Consider the following 16,521-nt stretch of genomic DNA (forward strand, 5'->3'; position numbering starts at 1 on the left):
GGTTGTTTATATTTGTCAGAAACCATCCACCAATATAGAGTTATGATCATCTAAAAATGATTTTTAACCTTTATTATTCTAGTAAATAGATCATTTTAATGATGTAGATAATCTTCAAACAGCTAAAATAATGCATAAGGCTAAAAATACTCAATTACCTAAACATGTCATTCAATACTTCTCTACAAGAGAGGAGAAATATGATATCAGGGAAGAACTACATTTGAAACACTTATATGCTAGGACTACATTAAAAAGCCACAGCATTTCAGTATGTGGAATCAAACTATGGAATGGATTGAGTAAGACCCTCAAACTATGCACAACGATGAGCCAATTCAAGAAACAATACAAGCAGTTGATGTTTGCTAAATACAAGGATGAAGAGTCTTGAACCAGTGTGCTATATACATATATCACTATATTGACACTTACTATGGCACCCAATATGTTATTGTATGAAAAAAAATTAAACTATATTAGGAAAGCAGGAAGTGAACAAATAACAGTTACTGATTGTAAAAGTACCAGATGGAGGGGTAGGATTTAATAAGCTTTGCTTCTTCCTACTCCTTTTGGACATGTGGAACTGTGAACTGATTATGTGATGCATTCAATTGTAATCTGATTACAAATGATTACCATTACAATAAGAAGGAAAGAAAAAAATGTAAACATATCAGTGTTATAGTAATATAATGTTATTTTGTACTCTAAAATGAAAGCATTTACAAAGGGAACTGTTTTGTGATGTGTGTGATTCCATTCATATGCATTGTAAGCACATTCAGAATGGATGTCAGTTTGTGTTTTATTATACTTAATAATCTTGGAAAGTTTCAAGTGAAATATCGGTAATAATGACCATCTGTGCACTTGATATCAAATCGATGCCGAAATTTACAGTATCGTCCACCCCGAAGAAAAAACATGAGCCTGTCGCATGTAGACGCACACCTGCCTTCGAACAGTAAAAAAAAAAAAAAAAAAAAAAGCAGAAGTTGACACCCCCTCTTCTCCTGGGCGTTATGGTTGTCTGGCAGCGCCCCCCCCCCTCCAGCCTCTCTGGGCGTATCTTGTGAACTCTTGTACTACTCCCACTTCACACTATTTCTCCGGCTGCGCACGTGGAGACACGAGTAGAAGTTCTTTGCAGCTTCTTTAGCTATGTCCCGACGACAAATGCCATCACTTGTGGCGCGAATCGACAAGCAAGGAACTCTTAACAAACGGCAACATTCTCCGACAATGACTCCCGCTTGAGTTCCTCTCTTGGCAGCCTCCCCCTTCCACTTTCCTCCTCTTTTTTCCTCCTGATCCCGTTCTGTCCAATTTGAGCCCCAGCCACACCATTATGGTAGATAAAGGCCCTTTGTTGACATCTGCCGTTATTTTCTACCTGTCCATTGGGGCAGCCATTTTTCAAGTCCTGGAGGAGCCCAATTGGAAGCTGGCTGCAAAGCAGTACAAACTCCAGAAGGAAAAAATACTTAAGGACTATCCCTGTCTGACGAAAGATGATTTGGACAAAATATTACAGGTATGAATATATCACTCACAATGTTGTTGTGCCTCGTGACACCGAGGAATGAGCTGTCATAACAGTTGCTCCTATGCAGCCAAGTTTATGAATGAATTTATGTTCAAGAACACAATGGGGTTCTTTACTTTAAGTTGATCATTATTGTACAGTACGTGCACAATGTGTTTATCAATTATTAAGTTAATTATTGAAGTTACTTTATATGTTAATTTAATTTCTGCATGTTTCAACAAGATCACTACAGGTGAAGACAGTTTTGGACAGTAGTAAATCAAATATTAATGCTACAGCACAGTGTTGCGCATCTTTTTTTATTAATTATTAGCAGACTTGCAGATCATCTGTGCTGTTTGCGCCCTGGTCATGAGTTTATTTCCACGCTTTGCTGTTGTAAACGTCCGCATAAAAGCATGAGGTCAGCAGTTGTGATAGTGTCTGCGGAGGAAGTCACCCTCTGTAATCTCAGCTTTACAAATCTGCAGTACATGGTGTTCTATTGCTATGTCAAAAGTTGGCATTTCCATAAGCGCGTGGCCAACGCAGCAAGACTCGCTGACCTGCGGTTTCACCGCCTCCCCTGCCAATGAGCGCATAAAAGGGTAACATTCCTATTCCACAGGTGTTTTTCCCATAATACTTTTCCACTTCTTTCATTCTTTCCATGATGTGGGCCCTCTTTCTAAGAAATGTTTTACAAGTCTATTCAGCTTTGTGTATGAGAGAGAATCCTCTGTCTTTGACTTTTGAACATTGACTTTTGTGTTGTATTTTATTTCACTTTTTTTGTACTTTTAAGGCAGACAGGGGGCATGTTTCAACGTGTCCCCCACTTTGGCCTCACATCAGTATTTGGGAGATTTATTACCCTTCCTTCCCCCTCCTTTTTCTTTGCCTCTCCTTTTTGTGTTTGGGGGACTGAAAGGGATATGCCCATGAACCTCCCCCCATTCATTGCACGTCAGCAATAGCTAAATCCCCACAACGGCCTCATTTTCAGCCTATTAGGGTTAAAGACACTTCCGAATTGTAAATTAAGCCTGGTCTGCAACAGCTGAATAAGCAATTTAGCTATTTTTTAAAATGATAGCCATGAACGCCGGTTATGTTACTCGGTCCGAACAAAAATTTTAGTTAAAAATGTTGTATTTTCGTGTTCAACGATGCCAAAGTGTCATATGAGGCTTGCACATTTAGAGGTGAGCTCTGAAAGAGGTTTTTGGATGGCTCTGCAAGCTCATTTAGCTAGCTAGGAACAATGTTTTGCCATTAAAAAATCAGTAAGAACACAATTGGACTCATTGGAGGCGCACTCATTTTTTAGGCTAACTGGGGCAGTTGCTAACCACTGTTCTTCTTATAATTCCCATGGCCTGTTTGGATCAATCCTGCTTGCCTTTTGAGGTAAATTATTTCACCATAACATTTTCCCAGCACGTTAACACTTACAAGTATACGGTATATACTGTATAAGTGTGTTTAATGAGAAACACATGTATAAGTTACTTTTCTTTTTTATTAACTACAGGTTTATCATTAACTCAAGTTTCCTTGAAGAGGTGGCTGTGGTTTATAGATTTCTTTTTATGGCCATCAACGTAAACACTTGAGATGGCATCATAAAAATTCAGAAAGGCGCGGTGGTCATCGTTATCTCTCTTGCAAATAAGTATTCATTGTGCAAGCATCCATGTTGTTGCAGTTGCAGTTCAAAAAGCATACAAATTACACTTTTCGGAAAGGAAAAAAATAACAGTTTGTCATATTTTTTTGTTAACACTGTACAAACACTAAAACACTGAAGGTCGTTTCCAGCTACGTATTTAAATTGAATATGTCGGAGCAATGACATGGGATTCATAACAATGAGGCCACTGTTCATCAGTTCAGGCATGAAATCCAGACTATAAGGGCCCCATGCATTATATAACAACAAATGGCATACAGCACATCAGAACCATATTCATATGAAATGGAGAAGCATGTTCTCAGAAAAGGGAAGATATGTGATTTTGCAAGACTGTGAAAATCTCCCACCAAGTTCTAATGACACTGTATCACAGTGACCCTTTCCAACGTTTGACCCTAAATGTGTTTGGGTGATGCGGTCCCACATGATCGTGGGCTCACGTTTTCATGACCAAGCGAAGGGTCTGAAAACACTAGATGTGGTTATCAATGCTATGGTCTCATCATGCAGCGTGGCCCCAGGTCAGAATGAAACCTCTCCATGAAATGAAGTAGCACACTGTTTTCTGTGCGCTCTAACTTTGGTCATGTGCCGATGGTGCAGTTCAGACTATCTAGCTTGAAAGACTGACTTTTAGTCACTTTCTTTCTTCCCTTTTCATGGAATAGTTGCTGCAAAATTGGTACTGTTTTGACCGTAATTTCCTGTCATGCTCTCTGTCCTCCTTCATAGAGAATAAACAGCAAGGGACTTTTAATGAATCATTTTAGGAATCTTTTTAGGAAATGTGTCGAAACTAGTAGGGGTACAACAAAATCAATAAAAATACAGATCTGTTTGCATTTTGTACAATTCATGCTTTTTCACCCTTGGCAAACCTTTTATGCATTGCTGTCCTTGGTGATGTATTTTGTTACATTTTGCTGCTTTCAGTTTCCTTTATCAATTTCTGCACGTGACGTGCACCTGCAAAAGAAAATCCTGCCAAAAAATCCCGTCTGCTTGTAGTACATTATTTTCTGTGTGTATACGACTCGTTCAGAGGGCGGACAGCCCAACTCGGTGGACGCCTTCTCCTCCGATTTTGGATCTGCTGACTGTTGTCACGCATCGACTAGTTTCAGCTGCAATAACACTCCCCTCTATAATAAAAACTCTGTACAATAAACTTGCAATAACCAGGCTATAATCAGTGCAATAACCGTGCAATACACCTGTGACCTGGTCAACATGTAGATAACTGTATATACAGTAGTGTATATAATTTCTGATTATATTTGCATTGTTTTGTTTTTCACTTTATCTGGTCTTGTGTGCTTTGTACTATACTCTTATGTGCTACTGTACTTTTGCTGCTGTAAACCTGAAATATCCCCTTGTGGGACTAATAAAGGCATATCATATCTTATCTTATCTTGTCTCCTTAATTACCATCATTCAATCACAAAGGGAAGCTAGCCAGCTAAATAGTCAAGGACAGTTGTGGTTGCTCACAGATAGGGTGTCCTGATCTGATATCAGCAGATACTGGTCTGATATGTCTGATTTATACACTTCATTGCAAGCAGTCCATTCCAGACGCTGCACCAGCACTTCTTTCTGGCTTACACAACAGCATGTGTTAATGTGCTAACAAAGTAGCAAGGAGTAGGAGTGATATCGGCTGTGTAGCAGTGTTCTTCATTCCAATTCAAAAATATGTCGTAGCTGAGTTTAAAACTTGTCACGCACAAGTTTCCTGTGGTGGCACAAAGTTTAGTACGACCAAACGCATTGCACATTTGAAGCAGAATCACAATTTTTTTTTGGTGTGCTCAAACAACCAACAACCAACCATATTACATAGCATGAGCTGCAACAGAAAAGAGAATATCACTTGATCAAGCCTTTTCTAACATTGCAATAACAATAAAAGTATGTAATCTTTAAAGTTTTGTTGGAAGGGGGTTGTGTACTTTGTACTTTGTGTACAATTTCTTCAAGGTTGGCAGGTCTGAAAAGTTTCTTTGTGAAAGCACATTAGCTATGAAGGATCATCAGGAACAATGCTATTTTTCATATTAAGCCAGAGGCTCCCGGCTTTGTCACATTCAAAGGGGGTACGATGCAAATGCAGACTGTAAACACTCAGTTTAGCTGCTGAAAAAACAAAGTTGTGAGAAGTCACAGTTATTGTTGCCACTCCAGTCACCTTTTGCTTTTCTATTTTGAAATAATGCTGTGCCCGACATTGCCTTATGAACTTTAATTTATACTATAGCTTTTTGAGGTTGCAAGCTAGTTGGGCTCAAATTCATAATGCATCAATTATTTTTTTCTCTAATTACTTGATTATCCAATTCATCTACAACTGAAGAGTTACACAAACGCAAAACTGCATGGGAATAGCTAGCACAACTGCTGGTGGTGGTCCAGTCAGTTTTTGGCGTGGGTGTAGCCTGCTGGGAGCCATGCTGCTTCAAGTATTGTAATGTTAATCAACTGAACAAAGGATTAACAAGAAGAAAAGCTACTGTGTATGTGGTGTTAATTAGCCAAGTTTTGTTGTCTCATGAAATCTTAACAAGGGACTTTAAAGTAGTCACTTGCAAACATGTTTATGGTGTAATATATTCTGCCTGTTTTTTAAAGTGCCTATCCCTTTTTAATGACTTATGACACATGGAAACAAAGCTGTAAAATTTACATATACAAATATTGCTTGTTCGTTTTTATCTTAGGACCAAGAGTTTATTTTTATATTTCGGTTAAGAAATAACTTGCTGGTGTTGGAATAAATTAAACACATATCCACAACTCCCCAAAATGTTCCATCTCTTAGATGTTTTTTTTAAACCACATTTTGGCCTGGAAGTATTTTTACTTCTTGCTCTTTATGTTGTTTTCAATTCATCCACCACTGAAGCAGAAATCAATCCAAAATGAAGTGAGACCATGAGGTTGCCCACAGGCATCTGTTGCTCCCAGGCCATGTCGTGCTCATATACTGGAAGTGGAAAAATACCTTGGAATGGAGTAGAGCCCTCAACCGCCAGCTGTCCAGATAACAGTTGGAGTTTGTCATGGTGGCTTTTACAGTTCTCTGGTTATCAGAGCCGTAACGGCAGACTACTAAGCCTGCCTGCACTTTGGCAATGTTTTCACTTTTTCTAAAGAAAGAAGGAATATTTTCTTCGCAATTTTGGTCATGGCATAGTTTTTTCTCATTTCTTTTAGAGCAAAATATGTCACATTAATTTTTTTTAATTAGATGTTAAACTTTAGCATGCAGAATATGCATGATGCCGCTTCATGCACAATTCCTGGGTGTCTAGGAGGTGTTGTAAGTGGTGCACAATTGTCCACAGATAAATAGGGAGTGTCTAGAAACACATCACAGCACAATTATTAATATAAGAATGCTCCCAATTATGTATTTTACTCCTGATAAAGGGCCCTAGAGGACATCATTGTCTAATTTGCATGAATTAGACAATGGACATGCATGCACCTTATAACATTCATGTTATAACACTTAGTCAGTGTTGTCCACATACAATGGTAGCTCATTGTTGTTGTGTTCTCCTGTTTACTTGTATTTTACTTTTTTTGTTTGTTTGTTTTGCATCATCAATGCATCAAGTGTTGTCAGTGTTGGCTACCACTTGTGCCTTCTGCAAGTTAAAGTGCTTCTCTGGATGAAGTAACGACAAGACGTTTATTCACATTATTATAATGGTAATATAATCAGTGGGTATGAGCACATGGCAGATGGCACCAAATCTAAAAAAATATAATTAAAAATAAAAACATCCAAATTAAAAGGTGACCACGACAAATTAATACTTACTTTGAAAATATCTAAGTAAATTGGATTTGTCATTTTTCAGTGGCTCAGTAATGTTTATGTGCGTGACTTGGTGAAGCGATCTTGATGAATTTTTAATGATCAAGCTGAACTGCATCTATTCTCCTTGCTATGATTGGAAAATCCAGTTCTCCCACAATCCCACAAAAACGTCTTAGAGAAGCCAGTTTGGCAACTCAACTTATTGTCACAAAGTGTGTATTACCAACTGTTTCCCTGTTTGCTTGTGCTGATTTCTTAGTTCTCAGGGTCATGTATGACCTCAGACCACCACGCATTGGAATTACTTAGTCACTGCATCAAACAGATGAGCGTGTGGATGCAAAACAACTTTCTCCAGCTAAACTCAGACAAAACAGTAATCATTGTCTTTGGTTCACAGAAACAAAGAGAAAGTGATATTAGCCACCTTTGGACCTAATCACCAGGTTAGAAATCTAGGGGTAATAATGGACTAGGACTGCAACCTATTATGGTAATGGTTTAATTTCATTTGAACATGCATCAGGTTACAATTGAGTGCCTCACATAATCAGTTCACAGTTCCACATGTTCAACAGGAGTAGGAAGAAGCAAAGTTTATTAAATACTACCCCTCCATCTGATACTTTTCCAATAAGTAACTGTTATATTTGTTCATGCACAGCGGATGAGTGGTTAGTGCGCAGGCCACACATCTAGGAGACTCGAGTTCGATTCCACCCTCAGCCATCTCTGTGTGGAGTTTGCATGTTCTCCCTGAATGTTCTCCCACATTCCAAAAGCTTGCTAGGTTAATTGGCGACTCCAAATTTGCTGGCGGACCAGTCCAGGGTGTACCTCGCCTCTTGCCCGAAGACAGCTGGGATAGGCTCCAGCATGCCTGGGACCTTCGTGATGATAAGCGGCAGAAAATGAATTAATTAATGAATTAATTATTTTTGTTGTTGATATAATTTACAGTATTTATTTTATTCACTTAGATCTTTTCATCTTGGTTGTCTATAGATAGTCTCCAATGCTGCTGGCCAAGGTGTCACCATAACGGGCGACAAGACCTTCAACAACTGGAACTGGCCAAATGCTGTCATCTTTGCTGCCACTGTCATAACTACTATTGGTAAGTACTTTAGTGGTTACTGTTATTTGACTGGAAAATACTATAAAGCAGTGGTCTCTAACCTTTTTGGACCAAGGGACCAGCCAGTGTTCTCACAGACCTCTGGCGGGATCTTCCCACATCTTAAAACATAAAATTTGTTGCAGTTATTTACAAATGTACGTATATTATTTTACAAATTTATATACATTTTGTGTATTAAGTGTATATGAAAACTTAGATAATGAAACCTTTCAGATGACCTTCTTTTACTTTTATTTTTAAGGATATGGAAACATTGCCCCCAAAACATCAACTGGACGTGTATTTTGTATCTTCTATGGGCTCTTTGGTGTGCCTTTGTGTCTTACTTGGATCAGCGAGCTTGGGAAGTTCTTTGGTGGACGAGCCAAGCATTTTGGCCAATATCTAACCAAGAAAGGATTTTCACTGGTAATTTTGATATTGGCTTCATCACTATGCTGGAATGAAAGAATGTACATCTCCTGGACAAAAACTCATCTGAACTGATGTTTTGTTTCTTCTATTTCAGAGAAAGGCTCAATTTACCTGCACTGCTATTTTTCTTCTCTGGGGGGTGTTGATACATTTAGTCCTTCCCCCTTTTGTTTTCATGTCCCAGGAGGGTTGGACATACATCGAAGGCTTGTACTTCTCCTTTGTTACCTTGACGACAATTGGCTTTGGTGACTTGGTAGCAGGTGAGTTTGGGGTAAATGTTTTAATTGCTTCTGATTAGTAATGTAAAACAATATATCGCTACTATCACTTGACTTGACAGTGGGAGAGCTTGTCGTGCACCTCCAAAATATTAAAAACATATATAACATATTCTGACCTTGCGTCAACAGCGACACAGACCAATGAGCTGATCGACTTCTTTAATGCATCATTCAGGCAACACCCTACCCCACAATCCACCGACCCCACACAAGTTCCCTCTGCATGTTGCTTTAAAAGTCACCATTGTTAACTAGTACTACACAGGAAGCTGAACAACTACTTCATGACAGTTGTTAGTTCATGAAAACAATCATGTTTTGGCACTTTTTTATTGTAACACATGCAGTGAACAGTCACACAGGAGCTGCTGTCGGCCACAACTCACGCCAGTCGCTACACTCTCCACACTGCTAACACTCAGCTAAACCTTTGCAAAGCTGACACATCACTTCCCAGGCCCCACTCCTTAAAGGCGCTCACAAAACATCACAGATATTACACTACACGTCTTTTGAAGGCAGACACTACCTTTTTTGAGAACAACAACGCTTGGTAGACAAAGTTAAGTTAAAGCATTGATTGGATTTAAAAGTTGTAATGTTTATATAAACTTTATTATTTTGCCCTGCTAGGTGTGGAACCCAATAAAGATTACCCCACTCTATACCGTTACTTTGTGGAGGTTTGGATTTATCTTGGTTTGGCTTGGCTTTCCTTGTTTTTCAACTGGAAAGTGCGCATGGTGATCGAAGCCCACAAAGCACTGAAGAAACGACGCAAGCTCCGCAAACTATCTCTAGATGAGCTGCGACAATACAAAGAATCTCACAAGGCTGCACTTCACCTGTCGCAAACTCCCAAGGATGTCAACATCTTCAGCTTCCTGTCCAAAAAACAAGAAGGCTACAATGACCTAATCAAGCAGATTGGCACGAAAAGTGATGAGAGAGACAACGGCAGCGCAGGGAACGCTGTCAGCAGTGCCAAAGACAAGTCTCGGTCCAAAAGCTGCAATGACACTCCCATGTTTAATGGCCACACTATTCTCAGTTTAGAGCGTTCACCACGGCACAAGAGACGATACAGCTTCAGTGACCGTGTCACTGTTGCTTTCTCAAAGTCAAAGAACTACCTCCTGGGCTCTGACAACGGTTTGCTGTTAACAGAGGATCATGTTGACAGGGATGCCGAACTGGACCAAAACCAAATATATGAGAACCAACTTGACAAAGACGTGGACCTGGAGAATCCAGGATTGGGAGCTTGTGGAATAAGTGGTCGAAGGGCGTGGGATTCTAAAGACTACCATCACCTTACGTTTCAAAATGCAAATATTACCTTCATTGATGAGGAAAACTTTCTTAGTAATAATCTGGAGGAGGACGAGGATGATGATTCCAAAGCAAAACTATCTGTAACGACTTGTGATGAAAACATTGAACCCAACACCAAGGAGGAGGAGAGTTCAGTGTCGGACGGCTCTGTTTTTAGCTCTGATGTTTCTGAACACAGCAACTCTTATGAGAAGCTTGTAGAAGAATATGCAAAGGAAGACAATACAGAACCTTGAAAGAACAGTTAAAACAGAATTCCTTATTAACTGTGACGGTATTGAAGTTTTTCAACAATGTGAATTGTTGGGAAAAAAAAACTGGACAGCCCATTGCACTGTTGGGGTGGCAAAAGGAAAAAAAGGCCTAGCAGAATGATTGTTTCCTTTCTTGTGACAAATCAAAATCCCTGTCATTTGAGCGAATGATGGTGCTTCCTGGAATCTTGTTTTCCGACAATTTCACTCACTTTGAACTTCATTAGCTCTATTTATGGCCTTTGTAGACATGTTTTCCACATATTGAAATCACGATCAAATTGATGATTTCCTCTTCTTTTTTGTGCATAGTATAATAGGGAATCATGTGTATGTTTAAACATAGTGCTTTCACACACACCATATTGGTGTTTATAGAATATTTAAAAAGATGGGCATGGTAGCTGGCGTAGATATATGCGTCTCCCATTGCACAATTCCACCGAATGAGGACAGAGCAAAGTCCGTTCCAGTGCAGATTGTTGTTATTTTTTAACCTGAATCAAACATTTGTCCTTATAGTGAAAGAATTTCTTTTCCCTTCCCGTATTTTCCTTAGTCCTTGATGAATAGCTGCCTATTCTGCGATTGTGCCTTGTTTTGACTGTACATAACAGACATGTGGCTCCACTTAGGTCAGCAAGTCTGCACTAGTGACTTATAAAGACCTAGAGTCGACCCAAGGTAAACTATTAAGGGAGAAAAAAAAGATATGCACATTAAAGCATTGCTGGTTAATGGAAATTAGTGATGTGGGATACCACTGATCTTGATCTGATACTGAATAAAATTCAGGCTGGTATCAGTGATACTGATACCATATCGATGCTTTGTGTAAATTCACCTAATGTGTTTGGTAAATTGTTTAATAATTAATGTAATTCAATTAATTAATTAATTAATTAATTAAAGGGCAATGTACAAAAACTGAAAAAACATGGCAACATCATATACAATATGTGAAAATAGTATTTCAAACAAAACAAATAATTGAAATAATAAAACCATTAAAATAAATGATTAATTACCAAGACCTACTATAAGAATTAATATTTTATTGACAATTCACGCATGGTTTTCCAATCAGATATCACTTCAACAGACAAAGTTTCAGACAGACATGACCTCAAATGACAGAAGTATCAAAAGTATTGTTATTTGTTTTTGAGCATCGACTTTAGAGTATGAACGCCTGGTATCAGAAGTATCATTATATCAGTATCGATCCACGCATCACTAATGGAAATAGCCCAAGAATATGCTATTATAAGTTTCTTTGCAAATAATGGCTTAATTTTAGTGCATGCATACTATGTTATGTCGCTAACAGCATCAATTGGAACATTTTGGGCCCTTTTAATGTGGCAGTATGAATTCACATTTCACTACCAAGATATTTGTACTTTTTTTCTCTCCAGCCCCAATTCTTTGCATTGTGTTTATGGTGTAAATATTGGCTGAAAGCCCATCAGGAGCCACAAACACACCTCTCTTGAGGGCACGGCCTTGCTACTTGTTTGCCTTTGGGAGCTCACATTGACCCAAATGACTGTAGTACTGCAAATGACAGCCAGCAAGGGGGAACATTCAGCAGATCAATGCTCTTGTGTGACGTGTGTGTATCAGTCCTGAGCCAAAGTCAGCAAAAAAAATACTCCTCTCTGTTCACGTAATTCAAAACTGTTAAGCGGAGCAGTTAAGAACTCCTGTCTGTGGCCTTTACTTGCTCACCTACTGCCTTTTGCACTCGCTAACTTGCGCACACACCTTGAAAACTTGAAACAGTGTTACTATGAATAAGAAGATATACCTGCAATCGCAGTGCCACACAGGTTGTCAATTTTGAAGTCTCAAGATATTTTAAGTAAAATGTATTGTAAATATCGGGTATTGTTTGACGTTTTTTGTGGCACATGAATCACCTTCTGCATTATATTGCCTGAAATTCACAGCATAGCTGAAGAAACAAGGTACAGCACTGTCACGCTTGTACATTGTATGAATTCACTCAAATTGTAAAACGTTTTCGGTTTCATAATTATGGTGGATGTTTAGCATAGAATTGTTATGCAGTCCCAGTACATGTCTTGAGATTATTTATTTCTTGCAGGTTAAAACCCCTTGTCTAAATTTTCTATTGTGTAAATTATTATTTGTATATGAATACTGTACACTTCATGTAAAATAAACACTGAAACTTGGCTTGATGATTGTACCTCTTGTAAGAGCTACTTACTGTATGCCAACATTTTGGTTCTCTAACAACAACTAACATCTTTTCCAAGGCCCTGAAGGCTATTACTGTCTCTCTCCTGTGTTTTGCTCTGCAACAATTTTTTTTGCAGTGGATCCCCTTCTGCAGGCACCAATCTTCACAATGACCGGTCTGTACTTTAGCCGCACAGATTTATTGTTCGCGCTGTTGTCGCCCTTTCACGCATCACGTAATTGGATAAGTAGGTTGAAGATAGATGGGATACAAATCCTAAAACAATGACTGTATTCAGTCCGAAAGGATGCGACACCTCACAGTAAATCCCAAGGTCACAAGACTGAACCCCCCCCCCTGTTTATCGTGGTCAACTGTTTTCAGGAAGTAGAATTTCTTTTTTATATATGGAATATTTTCATAGTTAAGAGCACAGAAAATCCAGGTTTTAACATTAATTAGAGCCCAATAAATGTGCTGCGGATGTGTGGACAGGAAGTGATGTTGGAGGTTTGGAATGGATTATGGTCACCGTGTTATTAATCTGATTATAATGATGTTATTGTGCCTGTTGGGAGATCATTCAAAACCTGCAATAAAGGTCTGTTATTCTGGTGCTGGCGGCTGCTGGAGTGGTTAGCGCGCAGACCTCACAGCTAGGAGACCAGGGTTCAATTCCACCCTCGGCCATCTCTGTGTGGAGTTTGCATGTTCTCCCCGTGCATTTCAAAAACATGCTAGGTTAATTGGTGACTCCAAATTGTCCATAGGTATGAATGTGAGTGTGAATGGTTGTTTGTCTATATGTGCCCTGTGATTGGCTGGCGACCAGTCCAGGGTGTACCCCGCCTCTCACCCGAAGACAGCTGGGATAGGCTCCAGCACCCACCACGACCCTTGTGAGGAAAAAGCGGTAGAAAATGAATGAATGAATGAATGAATATGCTGGTGCTTGTATGTTTCACCTTGTGACCATTGTAGTACTCCACTCCACTGGGTTGAACCTGTGACCTTGGTAGCTCCATGCTCAACCAACTGAGGTAAACTGCGACCTGCTATTTGAGTTAAAGGGAGGAGAAATCTTTCAGTTGGAAAATAATTTAAGATTACCGCATCTTTTAAAGTGGAATCTTTCAGTCAAAATATAATTTGGCGCCCTTAACTCTGGGTTTACAACCTCATTCAACAGCACACGGCATATGTTCAAACCTTGTGGATAGCACAGACATTTGAACGGGAAACATTTCATAACATGGTATCCTGTGGTCGGTTGTGGTAACGGCACAGGTTCAACCCCTGTACTGGCCACTGTTCTTTATTTGCACCGGATATATGAGGATCACTATGACTTGAATGTTTTAGCTAGTTAGTTATGACAGAATGTTAAAGGAAATTCCGACCCTGGTTTGCTTGCATTCTTTACTTTAATGTGCTGCAGGCACTACTTGGGACATTCGGAGCATCACTGGAGTGAACCCGACGTGACTCGAACGCACAACCTTCTGACATGGCACCCACCATTATGTCACAGGGTCCTGCTGAGCCTAAAACTTGATTTTTGTTTTATATTTCAACTCTGTGCTACTACAATGACATTATTTTTTCCCATAATAGTACGAGTACATAACGTCGACTTTTTTTCTCGTTTGAATATGGCTTATTTTTTTACTCTCCAAAAATGTGTCATTTTTTAAAAATCTCTATTGGTTTTTTTTGGCAACTATTTCAACTTTTGTCTTGCAAATTTTCTTGTAATTATGATATTCTTCCCTTAATATTTTGACTTAATTCTTGTAAAATTATAACCTTTTCTACAACCTGACTTTCAAAAAATCACAACTTGTCACTGATTGTGTTGCAAAAATGGCGACACAATTGTAAGCAAGGTGGGTATCCTACTCATTACCCATGTAGCAAACATGGAACATTTACAAAAGGCATATTGTATACCCAATCACAATTGTGTTGCCAAGTGAAGAAGACGGTGCCTGTGGCATATGCATCACTTTCCTGCATCTTCTGAATGTCTTATATTTGAATTTTAGGTCGTAATCAGGAAAAAGCTTGAAAAAGCTTTTTACGCTTGAAAATAATTAACTCAGGCAAGAAAATGTAGCATTTGCTTAACTAAAAATAGGCCGTATTCAAACACTTTTATTATTACTATATTTTTTGACAAAACATGATGGAGCAAAGCTGCAAAATTCTAATATTGATGTGGCGAGGGACGATTATACTCACATATTTCATGTAGGCAGCTCGCTCATTTTCGAGCCCCTTCTCTTGCCGTACAATAAGTTGCAACACAATAATACCCCAAGATAATAATGATTTCAAAAGGAGCAATGTAAACTGTTCAGGAGCAACGACGGTTGCGATGAGGCACTGGGCAGAGCGTGGCCTTTTATAAGATGCTAACAGGATATTGATAGATGTTATTAAGACATTTTTTTCAGTCATTTTGTTTGTTACTCATGCTTAAGCAGATGTCACTGAGGCATTCAATCTTCCGTAAGCTGGGCTCAATGAAGATGTTGCAGATGTTTCTCAGACGTATTTATTTACACATTACTCATGCTATTCTATCTACCGTCCATGGCCCAAAAAAATTAGAATTTTCCACCAACACGAGCCAATGTAAATATTTAAACAGAGGCAGGAATTGTTAAACAGCAGTAAGGAACAGGAACAAGTTAGTCATTTTTGATGCGGTTGTTTTTACATGATTTCCAATTGTAAAAATGCTTGCAGGGTTGTGTTTAACTTTAGAAATTTATTGAGGAAATTGTTCAATTACTGTACTCGGGAGCAACTTGTTTGAAGATTATTTGCCTTCAAGGCTTGAACAGTGTCTCAATCTGAGTGAAAACCATGAAGGGCACATAAAAGCCCTCATTTTCTAAATAATTCTGTTCAGGGAGACAATGTGTGAATTTTACCCCTGGGGTTTGAGATCTGACTCCAGTCTGTGATTTGAATCAAAGGGACAATTCAAAACCGATATTATCGGCTGTTTAGTTCTAAGATGGCAGCAACAGTAAGGACTTGTTTCATGGTTTTATCCTCATGCTCGTTTATCAATAGTCACAGGTACATAAGGAGAAGGAAGTCATGTGCCTTTTGGTTTCACATTATTTCAACTTTACCATAATGGAAGCACTGATCATTTTATATAACTGGGAGATCTAAGTCCGACAGGAGATGATAAGAAATTTAAATTATGAACAATGACAGCATTATACCAGTTTTATACAAGAATATACAATATATTTTCTGTTCATCACGAGCAACAGAAAAAAACTTTGTCAGTATAGGGCCGTTTTTCTTTGGATCCATCCAACTAGTACGTCTTGCAGATGTTCTTGTGTGGTTCGAAATGCAAACTGCTGTATATCATTTTTACATAAAGCATATCTGAATTCTCCCTGCATCTCTAATGACAGCCAAAATAAGTCTGCAGTGGTGTCAGTATGTGTTCCCACGCATTGAACCTATCACCAAGACAAATAACTATGCACTATGATGCAACACAACATACAAATATATAACTGTCTAAATTTAACATTATCATCATTGGAAAGGTAGATTTGCAATTAACATCTTCAATTTAGCATGTTGCTTTATGAAGGGACCATTATCATGTAAAATATATCACATTGTACATCTACAAATTGACAATATTTGCACAAAATGATTCCATAATGCAGTAATGCAGTAATCTCTGTTGACTGCAAAGACAATTTGTGGAAAATGGACCCTTGGTGTGATGAGCTGCTGAAATGTTACACAGATATGTTGAATGGTAGAAATCAGGGGGCAAAGTTA

The 16,521-nt window shown here is 38.7% G+C and overlaps 1 protein-coding gene across 1 annotated transcript; it reads left to right on the forward strand.

The window, feature by feature from the left end:
- Positions 1-1,062: 1,062 nt before the first annotated feature.
- Positions 1,063-12,688, forward strand: kcnk5a (potassium channel, subfamily K, member 5a). Its single transcript, XM_058091310.1, has 5 exons — positions 1,063-1,540; positions 8,065-8,176; positions 8,442-8,608; positions 8,709-8,877; positions 9,532-12,688. Exons 1-5 carry the CDS (start codon positions 1,355-1,357, stop codon positions 10,467-10,469), a joined length of 1,572 nt encoding a protein of 523 aa, XP_057947293.1. The 5' UTR covers positions 1,063-1,354; the 3' UTR covers positions 10,470-12,688.
- The last annotated feature ends 3,833 nt before the right edge of the window (positions 12,689-16,521 follow it).

Source organism: Doryrhamphus excisus, chromosome 13 (assembly GCF_030265055.1).
Source record: "Doryrhamphus excisus isolate RoL2022-K1 chromosome 13, RoL_Dexc_1.0, whole genome shotgun sequence".
In the NCBI taxonomy this organism is placed as follows: domain Eukaryota; kingdom Metazoa; phylum Chordata; class Actinopteri; order Syngnathiformes; family Syngnathidae; genus Doryrhamphus; species Doryrhamphus excisus.

Bases quoted from the DNA above. Each gene is read 5' to 3' on its own strand.
- kcnk5a (XM_058091310.1), top strand. From the start codon at position 1,355: ATGGTAGATAAAGGCCCTTTGTTGACATCTGCCGTTATTTTCTACCTG. The intron at 8,177-8,441 runs GTAAGTACTTTA...TTTATTTTTAAG, and splicing joins CACTGTCATAACTACTATTG to GATATGGAAACATTGCCCCC. The intron at 8,878-9,531 runs GTGAGTTTGGGG...TTGCCCTGCTAG, and splicing joins CTTTGGTGACTTGGTAGCAG to GTGTGGAACCCAATAAAGAT.